The 19,189-nt window shown below is 43.8% G+C and overlaps 1 protein-coding gene across 3 annotated transcripts in view; it reads right to left on the reverse strand.

The window, feature by feature from the left end:
* XPO6 (exportin 6) overlaps positions 1-19,189 on the reverse strand; it is a 55,867-nt gene that overhangs the window by 9,932 nt on the left and 26,746 nt on the right. For 2 of the 3 annotated variants that reach the window (XM_054842539.1, XM_054842541.1), the window contains exons 7-14: positions 15,818-16,271; positions 12,238-12,364; positions 11,346-11,455; positions 8,979-9,087; positions 8,133-8,225; positions 4,512-4,581; positions 2,643-2,802; positions 1,848-1,940 (exon numbers count right to left, since the gene is read on the reverse strand). In XM_054842539.1, the coding sequence (XP_054698514.1) occupies positions 1,848-1,940; positions 2,643-2,802; positions 4,512-4,581; positions 8,133-8,225; positions 8,979-9,087; positions 11,346-11,455; positions 12,238-12,364; positions 15,818-16,271 (1,216 nt within the window). The remainder of the gene's footprint in view (positions 1-1,847; positions 1,941-2,642; positions 2,803-4,511; positions 4,582-8,132; positions 8,226-8,978; positions 9,088-11,345; positions 11,456-12,237; positions 12,365-15,817; positions 16,272-19,189) is intronic. The other variant, XM_054842540.1, reaches the window with a different exon arrangement.

A 19,189-nucleotide genomic window follows, 5' to 3' on the forward strand; every position in this document is an offset into this window, starting at 1 on the left:
GTTTTAAAGTTGTACTACACTAGCTTGGGAGGACTGTTGTGCCAGCGAGCATTAGTTAAAGACTAATGACATCCTTAGCTCTTTTCAGAACTCTTTGACATCATATTTAAGCACCTGAAGAGGTCTGGGATCTCTGTTTAGACTTAAAGTCTTGGGCTGTTATTAAAGCTCTGCATAGCAACATTCTGATTCTGCAGACTTCTCAGCTCTCTGCAGAAACAGGCAGAAAACTGGAAAGCAGTCCCAAATTCACACAGCTGGAAAGACTGCAGAATGGCAAGTGCCATGACAATCACTTCTAGTATTCCCTAGTCTTACAGCACAAGATCCATTTCACATGCCCACCTGATTACAGGCAAGGAGGGACAGAAGGCAATTGCGTTATAGAAATCTTTTGGCACCTAGTCATGCGCAATTACAAGGATGCTACGTAACCAATCTGCAGATTTTATTGAAAAGAGTAGTCTGTGAACACTGATATTTCCTCCAAAAATAAAGGTTCTCCCACATGCACATCCCCACCATAGCGACTGCGTTTAAATTCTGTCGTCTACAGCAGGCAATTCCCAGTCTGCACCAATCACCTCCTGAACACCTCTGTTTCTGTCAGCAAGTCCCGTGCCTTTATGCACTTTGGGGAAAAATAAGGAAGTCCATAAAGAAGTAAATCTTACCTTTAACAGCAGGTTGAAGGGTTGGGTTTTTTAATCAACACTTTGCCTTAGTATCTTGTGTTCACCCTTCGTGTATTTATTGCCTAACCTCTATCCCACTCTTCCACTAACTGAGAACAGGTAAACTCCTTGTTATTATGTTAGCTGCATGGCCTAAAACTTTTTTCTTTGTCCTGGACCTTGTACGTTCAAGGCATATTTAAAGGTGGGCTGTAACTGGACTCATCTATTAAGCAACAGTATTAATTCAAAGGTATAAACTGATAAGGTCAATTTTTTAGTCAGCCTACCAGTTGATTACAATGTAATTATAATTTTGGCACAGCTCTCTATCAAGATTTTTGAGTCAGGATATTTCTTTGAGATCGCCCAGGCGGACGCCCCCCAAATGTCTGGCAGTGTACCTTTGCTAGGCTAGCATTAGAAAATGGATCACAAGGGATGTGGGACACAGGGACGTGGGACACAGAAAAGGATGAAAACACCTCACTAACATGGAAAAATCCTGCATTAAGAATGCTTCCAGTCTCTAAAAGGTTGTCACAGAGCAGTGTTCTATTACTACCAGCATGAAGATTTCACATTTAATGTCAACTTCTGGATCGAAGGCGCTCATTTGTTTCAGAAATGGCTTGCCTAGCTGGAAGGCATACCTTTGTCTTGGAAGCCAAGGACTCAAAACCCTGTACTAGGAAAAACATCTTTTACCTGAGCCATAGATCTGACTTCGGTAGCAAAAAATCCATAACCTGGAACTACACACCGATAGCGCATCCATTTCTTAAAATACCACTATCATAACACTTATTTTACCATTTAATTACACCGCAAAAGAACTAAGCTTTTTCAGCCATTAGGACAGGGCAGAGTAACAGTTTGCTTTTACAGCTAATACAACTAGCATTTTTGCTTGTCATCACAATTTTATTTTTCTTTAAATACCCTCAGTACATCAATTTGAGGAAACAGTGGTCCAAAATGCTGGCAGCAGCCTTAACCTTCAACAGTTAAAAGAAAGCGCCCTCCTGGTTAGCCAGCAATCACTGGAGAGATGTGCTTTTCCGAACGTTTGCCAAGTGGTTAGAGCACCAGATCTAGGAGATCGGATGCTTCCACCTCCCCATGCAGGTATGAAATCCCGATACAGCCATTTGCAGGATCTCTCATACTCACACATCGATAAGGTCAGGTTTCAATACAGACGGTACTGCAGTTTCGATGTTGTACAGTTTAATCTGGGATCCGTATAATGTTACTTTTACCAACCTGGAAGTGAATGCGTATATGGTAATATAAAGGGACCGTATGATGGATATACACATGTACAAATCCACTTAACATCTTATCTGAATACAGCTCTTGGCGAGTCTGTGTCAATATTTTGCTAATACGTAGACAAGATTTAGAGCATTTAGTTGAAAATAATTTAGAGCTTATTTTATTGGTTGTGATAAGATGGAACAAGTACGATATTCCTGCATGGAAATGAAAAAACATAACCAAGGCAGCTGTGCAAAGCCCTGAAATTGTGTGATTTGCAACTGTGTGCTAATTAAGTTTCTTGGAGGTGAAGAATCAAATGACACCTGCCCTTCAGTTTTCCCAGAGCTTTTCATTTAAGAAAAGAGATTTTGGTGATTTATCTTTGAGAGCTACAACTCTGAAGTAATCAGACTCTACATCCCATTTCATTGCACCACAAACACAGATGCTGGAAAACAAGTACCTCAATCTTTTCAAGTGACTGATTTTATTTAATCCCGCCTATTAGTTATTTCTTTGGTTAAGGATTTAGAAAGCCATCTGTGAAACTTAGCACTGATGAATGTAATAATTAAGATTCTCTGTATCTCAATTCAATCCTAACGAGGGGAGGCAGAGAGAAACCTCGGTTTTCACACTCGCTGCAGTGGTGACAACTGCTCCTTGCGCTGGTGAAGGGACCGCAAGTCCCCCTCCCACACCTACCTCTCCACCACTGTAAGAGCATCATTGAACCTCGCAGCAAACACGTCCCCAATGAAGTATTCTGCTAAACGACCAACGGCCTGCAGCAAGGAGCTCAGGTCCCTCAAGGAGCAGTGCAAACGCCGGCAATCATTCTCTGCAGTGATGTTCAGCCTGTGACCTGAAATGACGTTATGGTTCATTAGCCAAAAGACCTAAGTGTAAATAACTACTTGTGCTAATAACCACTAAGAGCCTAGCAGTCTGAAAACACATACTTTAAAAACCTCGTGCAAGAAAAAAATACGTAGCCTTGTGACTAATAAATACAGCTCTTCAGGATGGGAAAATTAATTACATAGCTACAGGAAATGCAAAGTTTATTCTAATTACATTACAAGCATTCTTCTTAAATTAGCTCGGCAGTGGGTCACAGTTCAAATCAGAGCACTGTCCAAGTGACCAAAATACTCAAACTGAGTAAGACAAGTTCAACTGCTTCAACTGCCACACTTCAAATTCCTCTTAAAAGGCTGAAACAAGTGTTACCAGCTATTTCAGCCTTTTACACATTAATTTTCTTCTATTTAATAGGAATACCTATATAAACAGGAGCCTTTTTGGTTATCCATTGACATCAAAAAGCAATCCCAGATCTGCAGAGAGGGTCATTACTCACACTCCCTCTGCTGGCTACAGTGCAAGAAGCGTTCCAGCAGCATATTTGAAAGAAGAGCGTATCGGCTGCTGATGTGAAGCGTGATTATTTACTTTCATTTTTCTCAGATACAAGAAAAAAAAAAGGATAACTAGATTTGCCAATCTTATTACCTATGCAACTGTCCTACCACTCAGCTGCGTATACCTGGTCTCCAAACATTCCAGACCTTTTACTAAAAAAGCAAATATGTTCTGCAACATCACATTTCAAAGAAAATCTGTTTTTCTTTTCACTGCCTGTATTTAATCTCGGATTAAGTTTTCAGCAACAAGCATGCCACTTTACACCAGTTCTGAACCCCAGCTGCATCTGATCCATCAGCTAAACAGCCAGCCCACACAACAGCTTCTAATACAGATTGTTGCTCCAGCACTAAAAACCTACACAGTGCTTATCCTAGGTCTGAAATGATCTTAATAGTGGAAATATTTTTTTTTCCTGAACTGTCTATATGACAATTGCCATTCTGCCATATATAAGTGTTGAAGATGTAACAGATTCCTTGACTGGTCATACCAGAAAACTTAAAATATAAAGTTACCTTAGCTACAATCTTCTCTCATACAGACCTCACTACTACTACTTTCCTTATTTCTCAGGAAGGAGCAACAAAGCTATGCTCATGCTTTTTATTCAGGTGAGAGCACTGGTATCTTTGTAAACTATTTTATACGTGAAAGCTCTTGAAATGCCAGCTAGATAAGTCTTCAGAAACTACTACTACATCCTGAATGCTTCATCTTCTCATTGACTCACAATGCTTTTAATTGAAGCCTAAATAAAAATGCTCCTATGGCTGACAACTTCACACCCGATTCGAGCCCAAAGCAAACAGGAGCACAACCTTTAAGTAAGTTTTAGTGGGAGGAAAAAAGTTAACCATTATCCCTCCATGTTACTGTAGTATTTGATGCTGCATACTTGTTCTGAACCCATATGGTATCTTCATTTCAAGTACCAGAACAAGGGAAGAACCATACCAATAAATAAATTACATTATTAGATTTTTGTCAGCTCTTGGAGTTTGGCTACTGAACTATTAGGCACCATACATGTGTTCAGATCCTCAACGGAATATGGAAAAAGCAACACACCAAAGCAGGCCTGAGGTGGTTTTGCAATCAGCTGTTCAAAGAGCGAGGAGCGCAGTGCTGGACCATGGTTATTACCTGTCCCTGAAGTGACCACGAACTGCTGGAGTCCCAGATACACTTCCAAATTATCCTGCAGAACTGGAAACTAGAAGAGACAAGAAATGAGTGTGATTTGGGGGCTTGGCAGACAGTTAACACCCAACTACTCCCAATTACTCCGTTAAGAGCACAGTTTTCTTATTTCTTTCTAATGCCTTCAAAAAGACATTTGGAGAAAAGGCAAGTCGCTAGGTTCTGGGCTGATCCTGCAACGCCACAGCTTCTCACACCTCCATAGCTGTCATGAAAACAGAGATCACCAGCCTGAAGGCATTTCTCTGTGGAAAGCTCTCCCTTCTCCACAAACACCAGCAATCAGCCTAACAAGATAGCAGTCTGACAAATCTAAGCGACAGCACAGCATGCCACCAGTGTGAATACAAAGATGGATATACAACCCAGATTGAACAGAGGAGGGGAAAGGGAGAGCCTGAAGCAAAGGAAGCTCACCCTTAAGTATCAGCTTCTCAAAATGCAGCTATCAAAATATTATTCAACCAAAGAAGTGGCATTCGGTGCCTCCGTAACAGTACAGAAGCTGCCGGCTGCATCGGGAACAGCTGAAGCCCCACAGGGAAAACGGCCAAGGGAGCAAACACCGCAGTTGTCGTGCATCCTGGCCTGGGAACAGAGCATTAGCCCAACTCCATCGTTCAGGATCGACAGCAAACATGCCCGATCTTGGTGATATTTCAGCTAAGAGGTTACACTACCACAGGGGAGTGTGTTACAAAGTGTGACCAGAACGCCTTCGAAGCAGCATTTGGCCAGCCAAGGTATTTCGGTGGTATCTATTAGGGGGTTACTCGCCTTGTGCCTTACCGCATTTGTATACCTACAGGACAAAATTGCACGCTGACTTTTTCCTTGCAAATATCCCACATGAAAGAATATTTTCCAACACTTTCAGTCTGGCATAGTTCTACTTAATTTCTATGGGCAAAGTCACCACATTTGAAGTGGCTAGTTTTATGAAAGCTCCCTCATCCATCAGCACAGGGAACGGCAGCCTTTCATTTTCCAGCATGGGACAGAGTAATGGCAGCTGCTCTACATCGTTTTCATTATTTTCTACCAATAGACAAGCCGCTGCATTCAACAGCGCTGCAGGCTGCTGTGAAAAGCATGTGAAACTGCTTGAGCATCTCCCCAATTATCCAGTGTACAAAACCAAACTAACACGGGGCTCAAGGAAAGCACTCGCTATTAAGTTTCTAACAGGCTGTGCCTAATTAACAGTTGAGCACCTTTGTGTAACTGCAGGAGGAGACCTATTCAAAAAACAACAGATAGTCTTCCTCACATTAATGTGTTACTCTGAGGAAGCCACATGCTCTTCACCATATGACCCCTATGCTGCTCCATCCGTCTGCCTCTTGTGACTCATGCCGTGCCACCACACTGCAGAGGAACTTCTGCCTTTGTAGGAGGACTATTTTGCTCACTACCTCAAAGTTTCTAGTAATATGCTTCTAGTGTTTAGCTCAGCCATAATGTTTCTTAAATAAAATTATCAAAAGGAAGACCCAGGGAACTACAGGCCAGTCAGTCTCACTTCTGTGCCTGGCAAGATCACGGAGCAGATCATAAGGACGTGACTGGTGACAGCCAACGTGGCTTCACTAAGGGCAAACTGTCCCTGACAAATTTGGTGGCCTTCTATGACAGAGTTACAGCGATGGTGTATAGGGAAGAGTGACTGGCATCATCTACTTGGACTCGTGAAAAGCATTTGTCACTGTCCTGCACAACACCCTTGTCTCTGCATTGGAGAGACACAGATTTGATGGACGGACCACTCAGTGCATAAGGAATTGGCTCAAAGAGTTGTGGTCAATGTCTCGATGTCCAAGTGCAGACCAGTGACGAGTGGTGTTCCTCAGGGGTTGGTACTGGGACCAGCGCTATTTAACATCTTTGTCAGCGACGTGGACGGTGATATAGAGTGCACCCTCAGCAAGTTTGCCGACAACACCAAGCTGTGTGGTGTGGTCAAAACACTGGAGGGAAGGGATGCCATCCAGAGGGACCTGGACAGGCTGGAGAGGTGGGCCCATGTGAACCACATGAACTTCAACAAGGCCAAGTGCAAGGTCCTGCACGTGGGTCAGGGCAATCCCAAGCACAGCTACAGGCTGCGCAGAGAATGGATGGAGAGCAGTCCCGACGAGAAGGACTTGGGGGTGTTGGGGGACGAGAAGCTCAACATGAGCCGGCAATGTGTGCTGGCAGCCCAGAAAGCCACCCGTGTCCTGGGCTGCATCACCAGCAGGTCGAGGGAGGGGATTCTGCCCCTCTACTCCGTTCAGGTGAGACTCCCCTGCAGTACTGTGTCCAGCTCGGGGGTCCCCAGCACAAGAAGGACCTGGAGCTGTTGGAGAGAGTCCAGAGGAGGCCACGGAGATGATGCGAGGGCTGGAGCACCTCTGCTATGGAGACAGGCTGAGAGAGTTGGGCTTGTTCAGCCTGGAGAAGAGAAGGCTCCAGGGAGACCTTAGAGCCCCTTCCAGTCCCTGAAGGGGCTACAGGAAAGCTGGAGAGGGACTGGTGACAAGGGCAGGGAGCGACAGGCCAAGGGGGAATGGCCTGAAGCTGCAGGAGGGGAGATGGAGATGAGATGTGAGGCAGAAATTCTTCCCTGTGAGGGTGCTGAGGCCCTGGCACAGGGTGCCCAGAGAAGCTGTGGCTGCCCCTGGCTCCCTGGCAGTGTTCAAGGCCAGGTTGGATGGGGCTTTGGGCAGCCTGGGCTAGTGGAGGGTGGAACTGGATGGGCTTTGCGGTCCCTTCCAACCCAAACCAGTCTGTGATGTTCTATGATCAATTTAAAAAAGCAGTTCAGGTCAGGCATCTTCTGCCTCTGCAGCAGCTCAGTTTTCTTTGCTTCTTGGGCATATGGTTCAGAGGTCTAGGTATGCAGTATCTCCAGCAGAATTAATAGACTTGCTTTGAGATCCCACTGCTATGCTTGCTGTTCTCACCCAGCAAAAAGGCACTGACTGCTCTGAATTTGGGACTCCGCTGGCTCACAGCCTCCTCCTCCGAAATCATCATAAAGCTACGCACCCAGACAACTTTTACACCACCGATTCTAGCAACAGCAGTGGCGCTACCTGGAGAGAAGCACTAATCTGTGTTTATCAGATATAATTCCCAATTGTCCGAGGCACTCTTCTCAGCATTTGTTTCTAGGCTTTCATTTAAGCAAAGATTTCACTCTCCTTAAAACCCTAATAATGACGCTCATCTGCCCAATTCGCAGCGCTGCCTCCTAATATAAAAGCCAGGATAAACAGCAGTGAAGGACTACTGCCAAACGTTTACGCCTTGAGAGATAGGCATTTCTGAAGAGCTTGGTGTCCAGCAAGTAGGACTCAGATGCTCACTGAAGTACCTTCTTTAAAACACACCAAGAAATGTGAGAAAGCCTAAAACCCAAGCTGCTTCCTTCAATTTCTGGTCTCCCCCTTGCCAAGCTTTGCATCCAAAACTGCATCTCCCTACTTGTTTGGCACCGCAGCCTCTATCAAACAGCTTGTAACGAACTCCGGCAGTCGGTGCTCGTTTCACATTGCACTTTTGGTCTGGATAACTACTTACTAGTGTGGAGAAAGCATGAGTTGGCAAGAGCTCCATGACTTTTGCAACCACTTCCAAGCTCTGGCGCAAGTACCGCTGCCACTCGGTCTGCTGCTATGGGAAGAAACACCAAGGTAAGCACAGCACTTCCAGAGGGAAACACATGGGGTTTTGGAGACTAATGTAGCTTAAGATGACAGTGATAGGACTATCTAGCTCCTTCCCACTGCTTAGCTTTTGCAGACACACAGATACTGATGAGATACCACTCTTACAATTCTCATATGCTGCCAGACACTCGACGGAGAATAATTTTGTCAACCCATGCTTTAGGCATGCACGCAGGTTTCCCTGGAGAGAGAAGCCACAAGCGTTCACTCCTAAAGCACAGCTGACAAGCAGCTGTTACACAGAACAACCTGCCCTTCCAGCGCTCTAGCCTCATCTCTGTTGGCCGCCTACTCCACTTTTACATTTATCAGTATTGAGATGATGTTTATCAATACCGACTCAGGAGAAATAAGCTTAAATGGAAGCACCAACAACGTATACAGCTTAAAGCTTTTGTCTCAGAGATATTTCAGCATTTAAATTCCAAAGCAACCAGACATGGGCACCTAATGCCTCTAATAGTCAGAATATAAGTATCTGTATTTTTTCCCCCCATAAAAAACAAGTTAAAAACAAAAGGTCATATTCTTTCAGTGTGACTAAGTACATTTTTGTCACAAGTATTTCATGCTGCTTTAAACCTCAAACCCCATGCAGAATGGAGTGAAGAAGCAGCTGTCCAGCTTGTACTCCAAGTGGGAAAGACATTCCAGGCTTAGTATCTGGACCTGGTCCTGGTTCAACCCTGCTCCTTACATCATCATCCAGCGTCTCATCATCCAGCTCCTCCAGCTGTGCCTGGTTATACCTGAACTGGATTCGATTCAATACCTCTGTCAGCAACAGAACCAAGGCGTCTTCGTACCTGTGACCATGGAGAAGACAGAGCAAGAGTTCGATCAAACAGTTCTGCAGAAATTGCTGCGCCCGCGGCCTTTCTAGCAAAGGAGACACGTAAAACAGATGACAGTTTAGAGCGGGCCACTGCAAAGAGGCTGCAGTGTAGCTCTACAGGTTTGTTGAGGAAACACCAAACAGACCCTAGGATTAAGAATATCACGTCATTTCAGGTCACAAGTTACCTGTGAGGAAAGAGCCTTGGTAATATGCGATACCCCGCTAACGCTGAAGGGAAAACTGTTAGTAACAGAAGCAGCCCAAGAGTTCAAAACAGGAAAGGTAGGAGTGGCTTGCCAGGAGTCACAGCAGATGTACATGAACAGGAGGCACCAGGAGCCTCTTGTTGTTTAAGCTGCTCCTCAGCAGCCTGGCTGGTGCTCAGCTTTTTGGGCAGTGAACGAGGAAGAGATGAAACAGGGCAGAGTTACTGCTGCCTGCCTCAAGAGGGGGCCTCCCCTGAGGCTATTTGTCCTGCCATCCTCTTTCCCTCCACTGTTGGCCAAAGAATTCAAAGCCAGCATTTTCTCTATCTGTACTGTAACACTAAAGGCACATCACTGGAAGATATCTTTTTCGTGTCTCAGAGCTATGAGGCTGGTACAGAGCCAGAAGACCCTCCTTCTCATTGATGACCTAATGCCAAGTTGCAAAATTAGCACAGAGCCACCTGAGCACGCAATCATTCCTGGTGACACAATGCCAAAGTTTGGTTTGTTTTTAAAAGAAACCCTCCTTTCCCAGAACATTTGGTCCGATGCAAGGACCTTTTCTAGGTAAGATCAAGCTAGAAAACTAGGCATTAACATCCACTAACAGAGATTCAGAGTGTGATGCAATCCAAGTGGCAGACTAGTCAGCTGTGTCACTAGCTAAGCAGTGAAAGCTCTTGTGCAAGGTGGCGGAATTACCATCTTTTCCGTAATGTAAGAGATGACATAACTCTGGATTTAGCAATGTATCCAGTAGTAAAAGTTGTAACGTGTACTGAATGCAAAGTTTGTGAACCACAGAACAGGAAACTTCATCTGTGCTCCTGTGGTGTAACCACTCCCAGACTGTCAAACTGCAGCATTTACACGTCTGACAGCACGCAGGAAGCTCAAGCAGTTGTCACTAAGGACAGGTAGTTCTGAGAAAACAGCAGCACAAGTTTCCACCACTTCTACCCTTTTTTTGTTTGTTTTATAGTACAACATGTCTCCTAGAGACAGCTACTGTTTGTTTCAATTTTCTCTACAACAAACTATTTGACACGAAGGTAACACTCATTACATGCCCATTAGCCAGATGAAGAGGAGCAGAACGCCAAGGCAGAGTTCAACAGCACTGGGCAGAGAGCAGCAAATTAGGAACAAATTATAAGTTCAAATGCAAATATGTACTACTTGAGAAGTTAAAAACCCCACAGTTCCCATGCTGAAAGGAAGAGAGCTGTCTGGTGTAAGCTAGTTCCACGTTTGTTCTTTGTGGTTATCATGCCAGGTTGCCTTTCAAAACCCAACCACTCGTATTTAGCGTGCTTGAGGGAAAGAAGGTTCCTTCTGCACTTAGTGGAACAAACGATGGCACAAGCCATGGCACTTTTAAGCCTCCAAAACTTGAACTAGATACCAGTATATTCAAGAGATTTCTAAGGGACTTTTATCAAGAGAGTGCCAAGAGCCACCTATTGCAGCAGACAGCATCTACGAAGGAAGAGCTGCCAACCACGGTTGCAATTAATACACACCACTAGCATCAGACATGAGCAAGGGGAACTTTTTATTTCCAAACACAGTCTCGTCAATATTTCTCAGAAACACATCCTCATTTAAACAGGAATTTTAAAATTCTAATTAAATAAAAAATTCCTAATTCATTGATTATTTGTATGAGCTGTGTGAACACTCACTAAGCAACTTAGTTGTCTCCTCCTCTAATATGTGCTAAAATGTGCTCTAAAATGTCTTACAGTTCTATTTTAGACTGCAAAGCTTTCATCCTCTGGCTGCTAGGTTCACATGCAACATAAGCGACACTTTTTTCCCCCTAGTTTGCTCAGTTTGAATCCTTTTGAACGAATATGTGTGAAACACTGAAGTTTATACTTTTTAATACTCTTATTCTAGAGATTGAAAAGACTCAACTACACATAAAGTTGGAGTAGACAGTAACTTATTTGTCACAGTCCTTCCATGGTGATCATGAAGTCTGCCGCATCCAGACAGCTTCCCGACTGCTTACCTGTTGAGGACTGCTTCTTTGTCTGCCAGGCGACTTTTAATTTTGCTAGTCAGATAGTCCAAGAAGAGCGTCCAGATGTCCAAACAAGAAAAGTAACCTTCATGGGTAGGCTGTAATACACCAAAATTCACAATGAATATCATGAGCTATGGCAAGATTGATTTCGCACACTGAAAATACGAGTTAGCATGCACTTCAATCCATGGGAAGAACTTATTTATTGAAAAATTTCTAGGAGGTCACTGGAGAGATTTGTAGGTGTCAAAAGGTGAGCAAGAGCTTTTGTGCAAGGGTGTGAACCCAGGAATTACAAGGGTGGTCTCAGCATTAACCCATCTCATGGCTTGCTGCATCGGCTTCTAGCATTTTATAAATCTGCTTGCCATTATTCACATGGGGGTAAGTAGGGCTGAGATGCACTGTGACAGCTTCTACAGCAAGGGAACGTGTACCGAAAGTCACAGGGTTGGTTTTTCTGTTGTTACTAAACCTAAAAGTAACAAGGAAAGCCTCAGATACAGTAAAAGCAGCAGATACAGGAGAAAAAAGCATCCCCAAATACAAAACAAGTAAGCTAGAGACTTTTTTCTAGATAACATTCTCCATTCCAAGCACTAACAAAAAAATAAAAGCAGGAGCAAAGTTAAACACCAGACAAGTTGTTCTTGCAAGGTAACTACATGTCTCCAACTAAATCCAAGGGCGCATTAAGCCATTTATAAAGTCCCCAGCACAACTGGGGAAGTGCCAGTAAGACAAGTTAATTACCTTTTTTTTTTCCTGGGCTAACTTTAGGTATCAACTTCACTGGGGAAAACAAGCTATCCCTGCTGTACAAGACAACAGAACATAGAGAACAGACCGAGGGAAAAATAACGTTGCAGGGCTGTACCTGATGAAAAGTGTATTTGAACAACAGTGCCAGAAATTCAACCACAGGGAACTGGGAGTAGGATTCAATTCGTCGTAGGTGGACACTCACAAAGAGCCGGAGAAAATCCGTAAACTTCTCAATGTAGCTACAAGGGAAAGAAGAAAACATGACTGAGAAAACATGAAGGATGCCACAAGGCAAAGCAATTTCATTGAAATAGTGATAAATTCACTCAAAATCCTTTCATTAAAAAGAAAGTTACAATTAATAGCCAGTAGAGCAATTAAAATATAAAGCCCTGCATCAATTACCTACAGGATGGGCAACCCTTCATTCCATTAATACCTGTAACAGCAGAAAAGACAGTCTAGTCAAAAGCAACTTTAATATTCAGATAAATAAAACTGAGTTCAATCAGGCCTGCAAATAAGCACAATCCCCCCACCCTAGAGAAATAAGTATTTAATAGCAAGGGTCATTTTACTAACACAGATAGGATTAGTGAAATAAACTGTCCCACTGAGGAATTCAGCTGGAAGCAAGAAGTTAATGCAGGAATTAGCAATACATGTGTTAAATTTACACAAGGTAGTGGGAGAGCCATGGAGTTGGGAGCTGGAAGGGACGGTTTCTTCTGCAGCGCAGATCAACTATCCAAAAGTATCTGAACTGAGCCCAGGCTTTTGCGACTGAATTAGACTATAAAGATGAATCTTCCTCCTAAGTATGGGACTACTCAATGCTTGGGACTGTACAAAGTCAAAGTCCAAAAAGAAGCCTGCTACCAAAGTTTCAGGGAGTCCAACAAGAGCACAACCTTGGCACAAGCACTCAAGGTTCTTGTGTACGCAGTTGGGGAAAAATTAGACCTCGCAGAGGGGTAAGCTGTTCTTGTGGAATATAATTATGCCCTGCACGATACGAGCTTCGTCAAGGTTAGAAATACTTTTCACATCTATCTATGCAGAAAAGAGTTAAGATCTCCATCGGTACGCAGGACCAATGCATTGCAACATCGTACACAAACAGCGAGAGCTCTGCCGATCGAGTGTCAAGGCTGCGTGCAGGGAAGCCCACCCTTCCCATACAGCAAGAGCTCCAAAGTGCAGAGTACTTCGAGTTTTTCTTTTAAGTAAAAAGTCAGGCTTAGCAAAGTCTGACACGCTTGAACAGTCTGGTTTTACCATGCTGCCTTGCTCTCCCCTTCTGCAAACTCTGTGGTGGGGTTTTTTGGGGGGGAAACCCGCTCTTTCTAATGAGAACTCACTCAAGACCAGCAGCACTGCCAGTGAACAAGAGCTGCAGCACTGTTGGTTATTATGAGCCTACAAAAACACAGAATACATTGAACATGCAAAAAGATTACACTTTCTTTTTATCTGGCACTCCCTGCTTGACAAGACATCACAAAACATATCTGATCACAGGTCAAATACTTCAAAAGCAAAACTAGCAAAAAATAAAGAGTCCAGATCCAAACACCACCTTCATTCTTTTCATTTTTTATTTTCTAAAGAGGCTCTGATCTAAAACTGGTGAAATTCTTACTTGGTCCCTAGCTCCGCCAGCCCTAAAGTCCCTTCTTGCTTCTATCCTTACTAGCCATTTCCCATATTTTGGGATCTTCGAGTTAAAGCCAACATAAATAAAGCAAAATAGAGTTTAAGCTTACTCTTTCTGGACTAGTTTGGCAGTACCATTTGAAACCACGCTGACTTGGTAACAGAACAAAAATAACCAGCACGAGAGGAAAGGAAAGGACAGACCCAGGGCAGGCAGGTTCTGAAAATAGCAACCTCCTGAAGGTAGGTTTATCGGTGACGATTTTGTTTAGGACTTTGTTAGCCCAAGTGAAGAAGACACTTTCATGCAGTAAGTTCTTTAGTTTTGGATGTAAAAGTATAGCTATACGTCCTTCAGCGACAAAAGGAAAATCTTCCATCTTTAAGGCAAAGCCATTTCCACGAAGAGAACAGAGTCAGCTCGGAGAAAGCTCCACTCCCGCAGAAACCAGCTCAATTTTTCCAGCCTCCAGAATACCTTAAGTCACATCCCCATTTCAGACTTTAGCAATGAATAAAAAGGGGTCTCAGTTACAAATGCCAACACTCTCTGTGGATAACACAGCTAAGCAGCAGAACATAACGATACGGCGACACTATCTCTGCGAAGGCCAACGCAGCTACAGACAGACCTTCCCAGTGAAGACCGCTTGCCGATGTCTTCCCCGTAGAAGAAAAAACACGAGTTACACAGGAGTTTGTGGATTCCCAGGAGAGCTTTTGTGAAATCCAGAGTGTAACTCCTGGCTCTCTGCACATAGCCTGTACGCAAAGGTGGCAGATTTCTACCGTACCAGAACGTGGCTTGGAAGGGAGCAATACTGAAGCTGGAGCAAGTTAGTCAAAAAATGAGCAAGTAGAATTCACTGTTAAACACTGTTAAACAGAAGTCACAACCCAGATTATCCCAAAGTTACAAGTGTATCTAAAGATACAGAAAAAAGGGAATTTTACAGAAGAAACATGCAAGTCATCTCTACAAAAGGACACACAGGTTTTTTCCTACATTTGTTTCTCTTATGTGGATATAAAAAACCCACCAAAAAATCCTCAAAAGCCTTGCTGCTGCCATCTGGGAACAGAAATATTTTATACAGCAGCACCAGAAATCCATCATCAAGTATCCGTAGCAAGGTACTATTTGCCAGTGTCAGCACCAGTCTGCCAGCCTTCCCATGGCACACTCGCACAGCGAGCCTGCGACGACAGGCAGCAGCAAGTCGTCACCTCTTCCACCGCCCTGCCAACACATGGCTTCAACCACTCAACACACCAGCAAAACAAATCTCACTCTCTCCCCTACAAGGAGGAATACATGATATAAAAAAATCAAGCTGTTTTAGGCAACAAGGATGGTAGTAACTTTCTGGGAAAAGACAATCGGCAGCCTCCCGAGATGCTGCCGCTTCCCCCTGCTGCCTTCCGTCAAGCATGCTAGACGGCCTCTGCAGTGGAGCCATTCACCGCTGCTGTGAACGGAGTTCCCCAAGCTGTCTTTCGGTGGTGTTTAAAAATAAAATAAAAAAAGTAAAAATAAAAAAAGCAAATCAGAAATCGTCACATCTCAATGAAGGGTAGGAAACTACTTCTATTTTCTTTCAAGTCATGACTCGCAGAATATCTACCCACTCTTTGTACGTTTGAGTTTAGGCAGAGAAGGCAGATACCGACCAGGAAAGGGAATACTGCAATGCCTTTACCTCACTGAGCCTCTTCTGTTTTCTGTTACAACTGAATGAAGGGCAGGTTCAGCTCTTGTGCCACCTCAGACCTGCAGTCAAACAGTAACGAACGGGGGAAAGGGGAGGAAGAGGACAGGAAAGAATACAAACCTGTGCCACCACGGTCCCTTAGCAAACTCAGCCCCTTACCAGAACCTTACCTGTGGGCACCTACCTTTCTGCCTGTCTCCCCCAGCACAGTACTCTGAAAAAAAGGCGATTAGACACACCATGCATGACCACAAAATAATAAAGGCAGTCCTTTAGAAAACAAGAGGCCCTAGCACAGCTCCTTAGCTGTTTGATTGCTCTTACCTTTCATCCAGTTCCTCTAGCCGGCTCTTCACCGTATGGGCATTGTTCTCCTTGGTAATCTTCTGCAGGAGGTAGAAAGTCTGCTGGAACATCCGTAGCAAATACTCTTCAAATTCCATAGGCACACAGTTCTTGGACATCAGTTCATTGATGCAAGACATAGCCAAGACGCCAAGTCGGCCACGCTCCTGTCCCAACACCGAGTTCTGGCTGCTGCCGTTGACAGAAGACATCTTCCGAACGCGGGTGTCGCAGCCAAAGCGAGCAAAGTGGAAAATGGTGGTGAGGAGTGATGGGGTGATACTGGTAGACAAAGGGATCCAGCTGAAGAGGTGTGCCAGGCACTCCAGTGCCAGGGAACATATATATTCACTTTCCGTATCAAGGATGGGGATTGGCTGGTTCAACAATTTGGCCGCACTGGGACTCTGCAACAGGCTACTTAAGAGGTCACCTAGGAAACCAAAAACACATCTGCATTATAAATCAAGGCAACTACTTCCAAATCCCGCAACTGCCAGCCCTAGCTATGCAGCAAAAGCCACCAGAGCCTCTGGCACTCAGCAAGTCGGCATAGAAAGATTTGTCCAAGACGAACTAGCAATTTTTGTATTCCGGAATTTTCTGAATTTTTGTTCAGATGATAATAGCAATGCCACAGGGTGTATTTTAGGAATTTATTATAAAATTCGCTCCCCTCGCAAGGTTGAGAATCCTTGATGTAAGCTTGCACAAGTTGCCTGGCACATCCATGTTACACTGAACCTTGGCGGAGTTACTTCTGCTTGCAGATGACAGCTTGTAGATGATGTAAGAGCAGATGTACTGAGTCAGACCAGTAAGGCCACCTTTCCTCAGTGACCAAAAGCCCACCGCAGGCACAGATCACATTCCTCAGCCTCCAAAGGCTTCTTGAGCCAAGTGGGGTTTGAAAAAATTCTGTACAGCCTCAGGATTTCTCTTTCATGAATTTATCCAGTCTCCAACTAAAGCCACATAAACTTAATATTTGCACTATCCTGCGACAGAATTCCACAGCTTAACTACACGTTGCGTAAAGATGGATTTTGTTTGTGGTCTGTCAGCTGCTAGTTTCATTTCCTTCCTCCTGTACCCCAAACAGGGAAAAGAAGTTATCTCTTTCCCTTCAGCTTCTACATGTCACTCAATAGCTTTCTATTGCAGCTCCTCGCTCTCAATTTCTTTGAGAGAATGAAGAGTACTACTTTTCTTATTACTGACATGGAAGCCATTCAATGCCCTCAATCATCTTTACTGCCTTTCTACAAAGCTTTCGTTTTGACTCTATGCCTACTGATACAGGCGGATCAGAACCGGAGCTGCTATTCAGGCACAGAGGAACCTTAATTCCATCCAGCACCATAGCAGTTACCTGGTTTTGACTGCTGCCAATCGAAATTATTGTAGAATGATCTGGCCTGACAGAAGTTAATCCTGCATACGGAAGGCGAGTTTGGAGCCCATGATTTGGCATGAGACGAGAACTGCTCTCCCTGCCCAAATGTAGGTTATACTTACCTGTGTTGCGTTTCACCTCCTGTTTGCCCAGAGACATACGAGATCTTCCTGCAAGTCCTCAGTCATGCCTCCTTTTCACTATTCGGGCCATCTTGGTGCCGTTGGCAAGCCTCCCTGACTCTTCACTGAGCCCTGTTCCCAGGTCTCTAACAAGTATGGCCATGAGCACGGCACTGCAGAGGTGACCTACCCCTCATGGCAAGAGGGGACCACTTCCGCTTCCCTTTCACCTCCTACCTTCTAACCAATTTTTCAACAACGTAGAGACTCCCCTTATCCCTGATGGCCTTCGCTTTCTCAAAAGCTTTTAGCAAGAAGCCCTCTTGAAAGCTTTATGGAAGTCCAAGCAGACACCACCAGCTAGGCTGCCCTTCCCTGCATAGGCTGCCCACTGGCTTGCAGGCTTCCACAGACCACATGCTGAAAAACCCATTCACCTTCCCGGGTTATTCAATACACTTCCTTGAGTATCAATAATCTCTTTGGCTTTAGAAATTCACAAGTACTTGCTATGTTACAGAATTTGAAGTTCTCCCCAGAAAATCCGACTTTTTTTTTATTTTTTGAAAGTGAAATGACCCAACACTAGGAGTACGAAAACAACAGATATGATTTACTGAGCTATTTCCAAAGTATGCAGAAGCATGCATGATGAACAGATTCCTCTTAAGTTTCCATTTTTCATCAAGATCGATGTCTTACTTCACTAAATTCATAACTCCCTGTCATATCTCAACATTGTTTCTTTCCCCTCCGCTCCAGGAATTTAAGGCACCATGCTACTTCAGATGAATTAGATAACCCAGCGCTTAGTCTTATATTAAAGCGGCACCCGCGGTAACATTCACAACTATACAGATATATATATGCCGCAGTGCAAGAGCTGTCTGCATTCTGCTTTCACAGAAGCAGACGTGCTTCTTTCAAATGTCCAGTCCAAACTCCACCAAAAAAAAAATCATCTTTTAATCCATCAACACCAGAAATTGTAAATTAAGTCCCCGTAACTCACAGCAGTTGGTCTGAGTACTTTGCACTCAGTTAAATTACTGAAGCTCAGACTTTAAGGGATTTTAAGTTATATTTGGTGTCTTTGCAAACAGGTGATAAATTTACGGGATGAACTGCCTTCATGCACAAGGAGAAAACCCTTGGGAGGGGCTGGGATCAGGCCAGCTCTGCAGAAGTTAAGCATCAGCAAACATTTCTGTTACTCATTTGTTTACCACACATGTGTGAGTATGTCTAAGGAAGGGATTCATCAAATAAAGAGCTATCAATCACGCAAAGACAACATTTGGAGACCGAGAGATTATTGCTGAGTAAATTCTATACTGATGTAATAACTCAAATGTTTCCCAACAGGACATTATCAGAGTTCCTTTGCTTAAGTGGTATGAGAAATGAGTTTAGCATTGTCTTCAAGTGCTATTTAAAAACTACGCAAGACTTGAGAGTAACCATTTCACCCTGCTTCCCTGTGCAAAAAAAAAAGGAAGCACAGGTTTTCCAAGTTCCTAAAGAGATTTTGGCTCTGATGGATGATATTAAACATTTATAGGGACTCTGAAGCTTATTTTGCCTTGTAGAACATCTTTAGTTTCACCTGAACGTAGAGAGAAAGAGATGATGGCCTCATCTAAGCAACAAAAGAAGTTTGTCACTGGTAAACAGGAATACTTTGCTGCATGAATGAGACTCAAATATAACAATATGTGGGTAAAAAGATTTGGTCAGCTTATGGATTTCACAAATTTTAAGGACAGAGAAACAATTAACACCTCCAGTGCAGAATTTAATGGCAGGGTTTCACTAAACCTGTGTTTGTCCCGT

The sequence above is a fragment of the Grus americana genome, chromosome 15, assembly GCF_028858705.1.
Source record: "Grus americana isolate bGruAme1 chromosome 15, bGruAme1.mat, whole genome shotgun sequence".
Lineage (NCBI taxonomy): Eukaryota > Metazoa > Chordata > Aves > Gruiformes > Gruidae > Grus > Grus americana.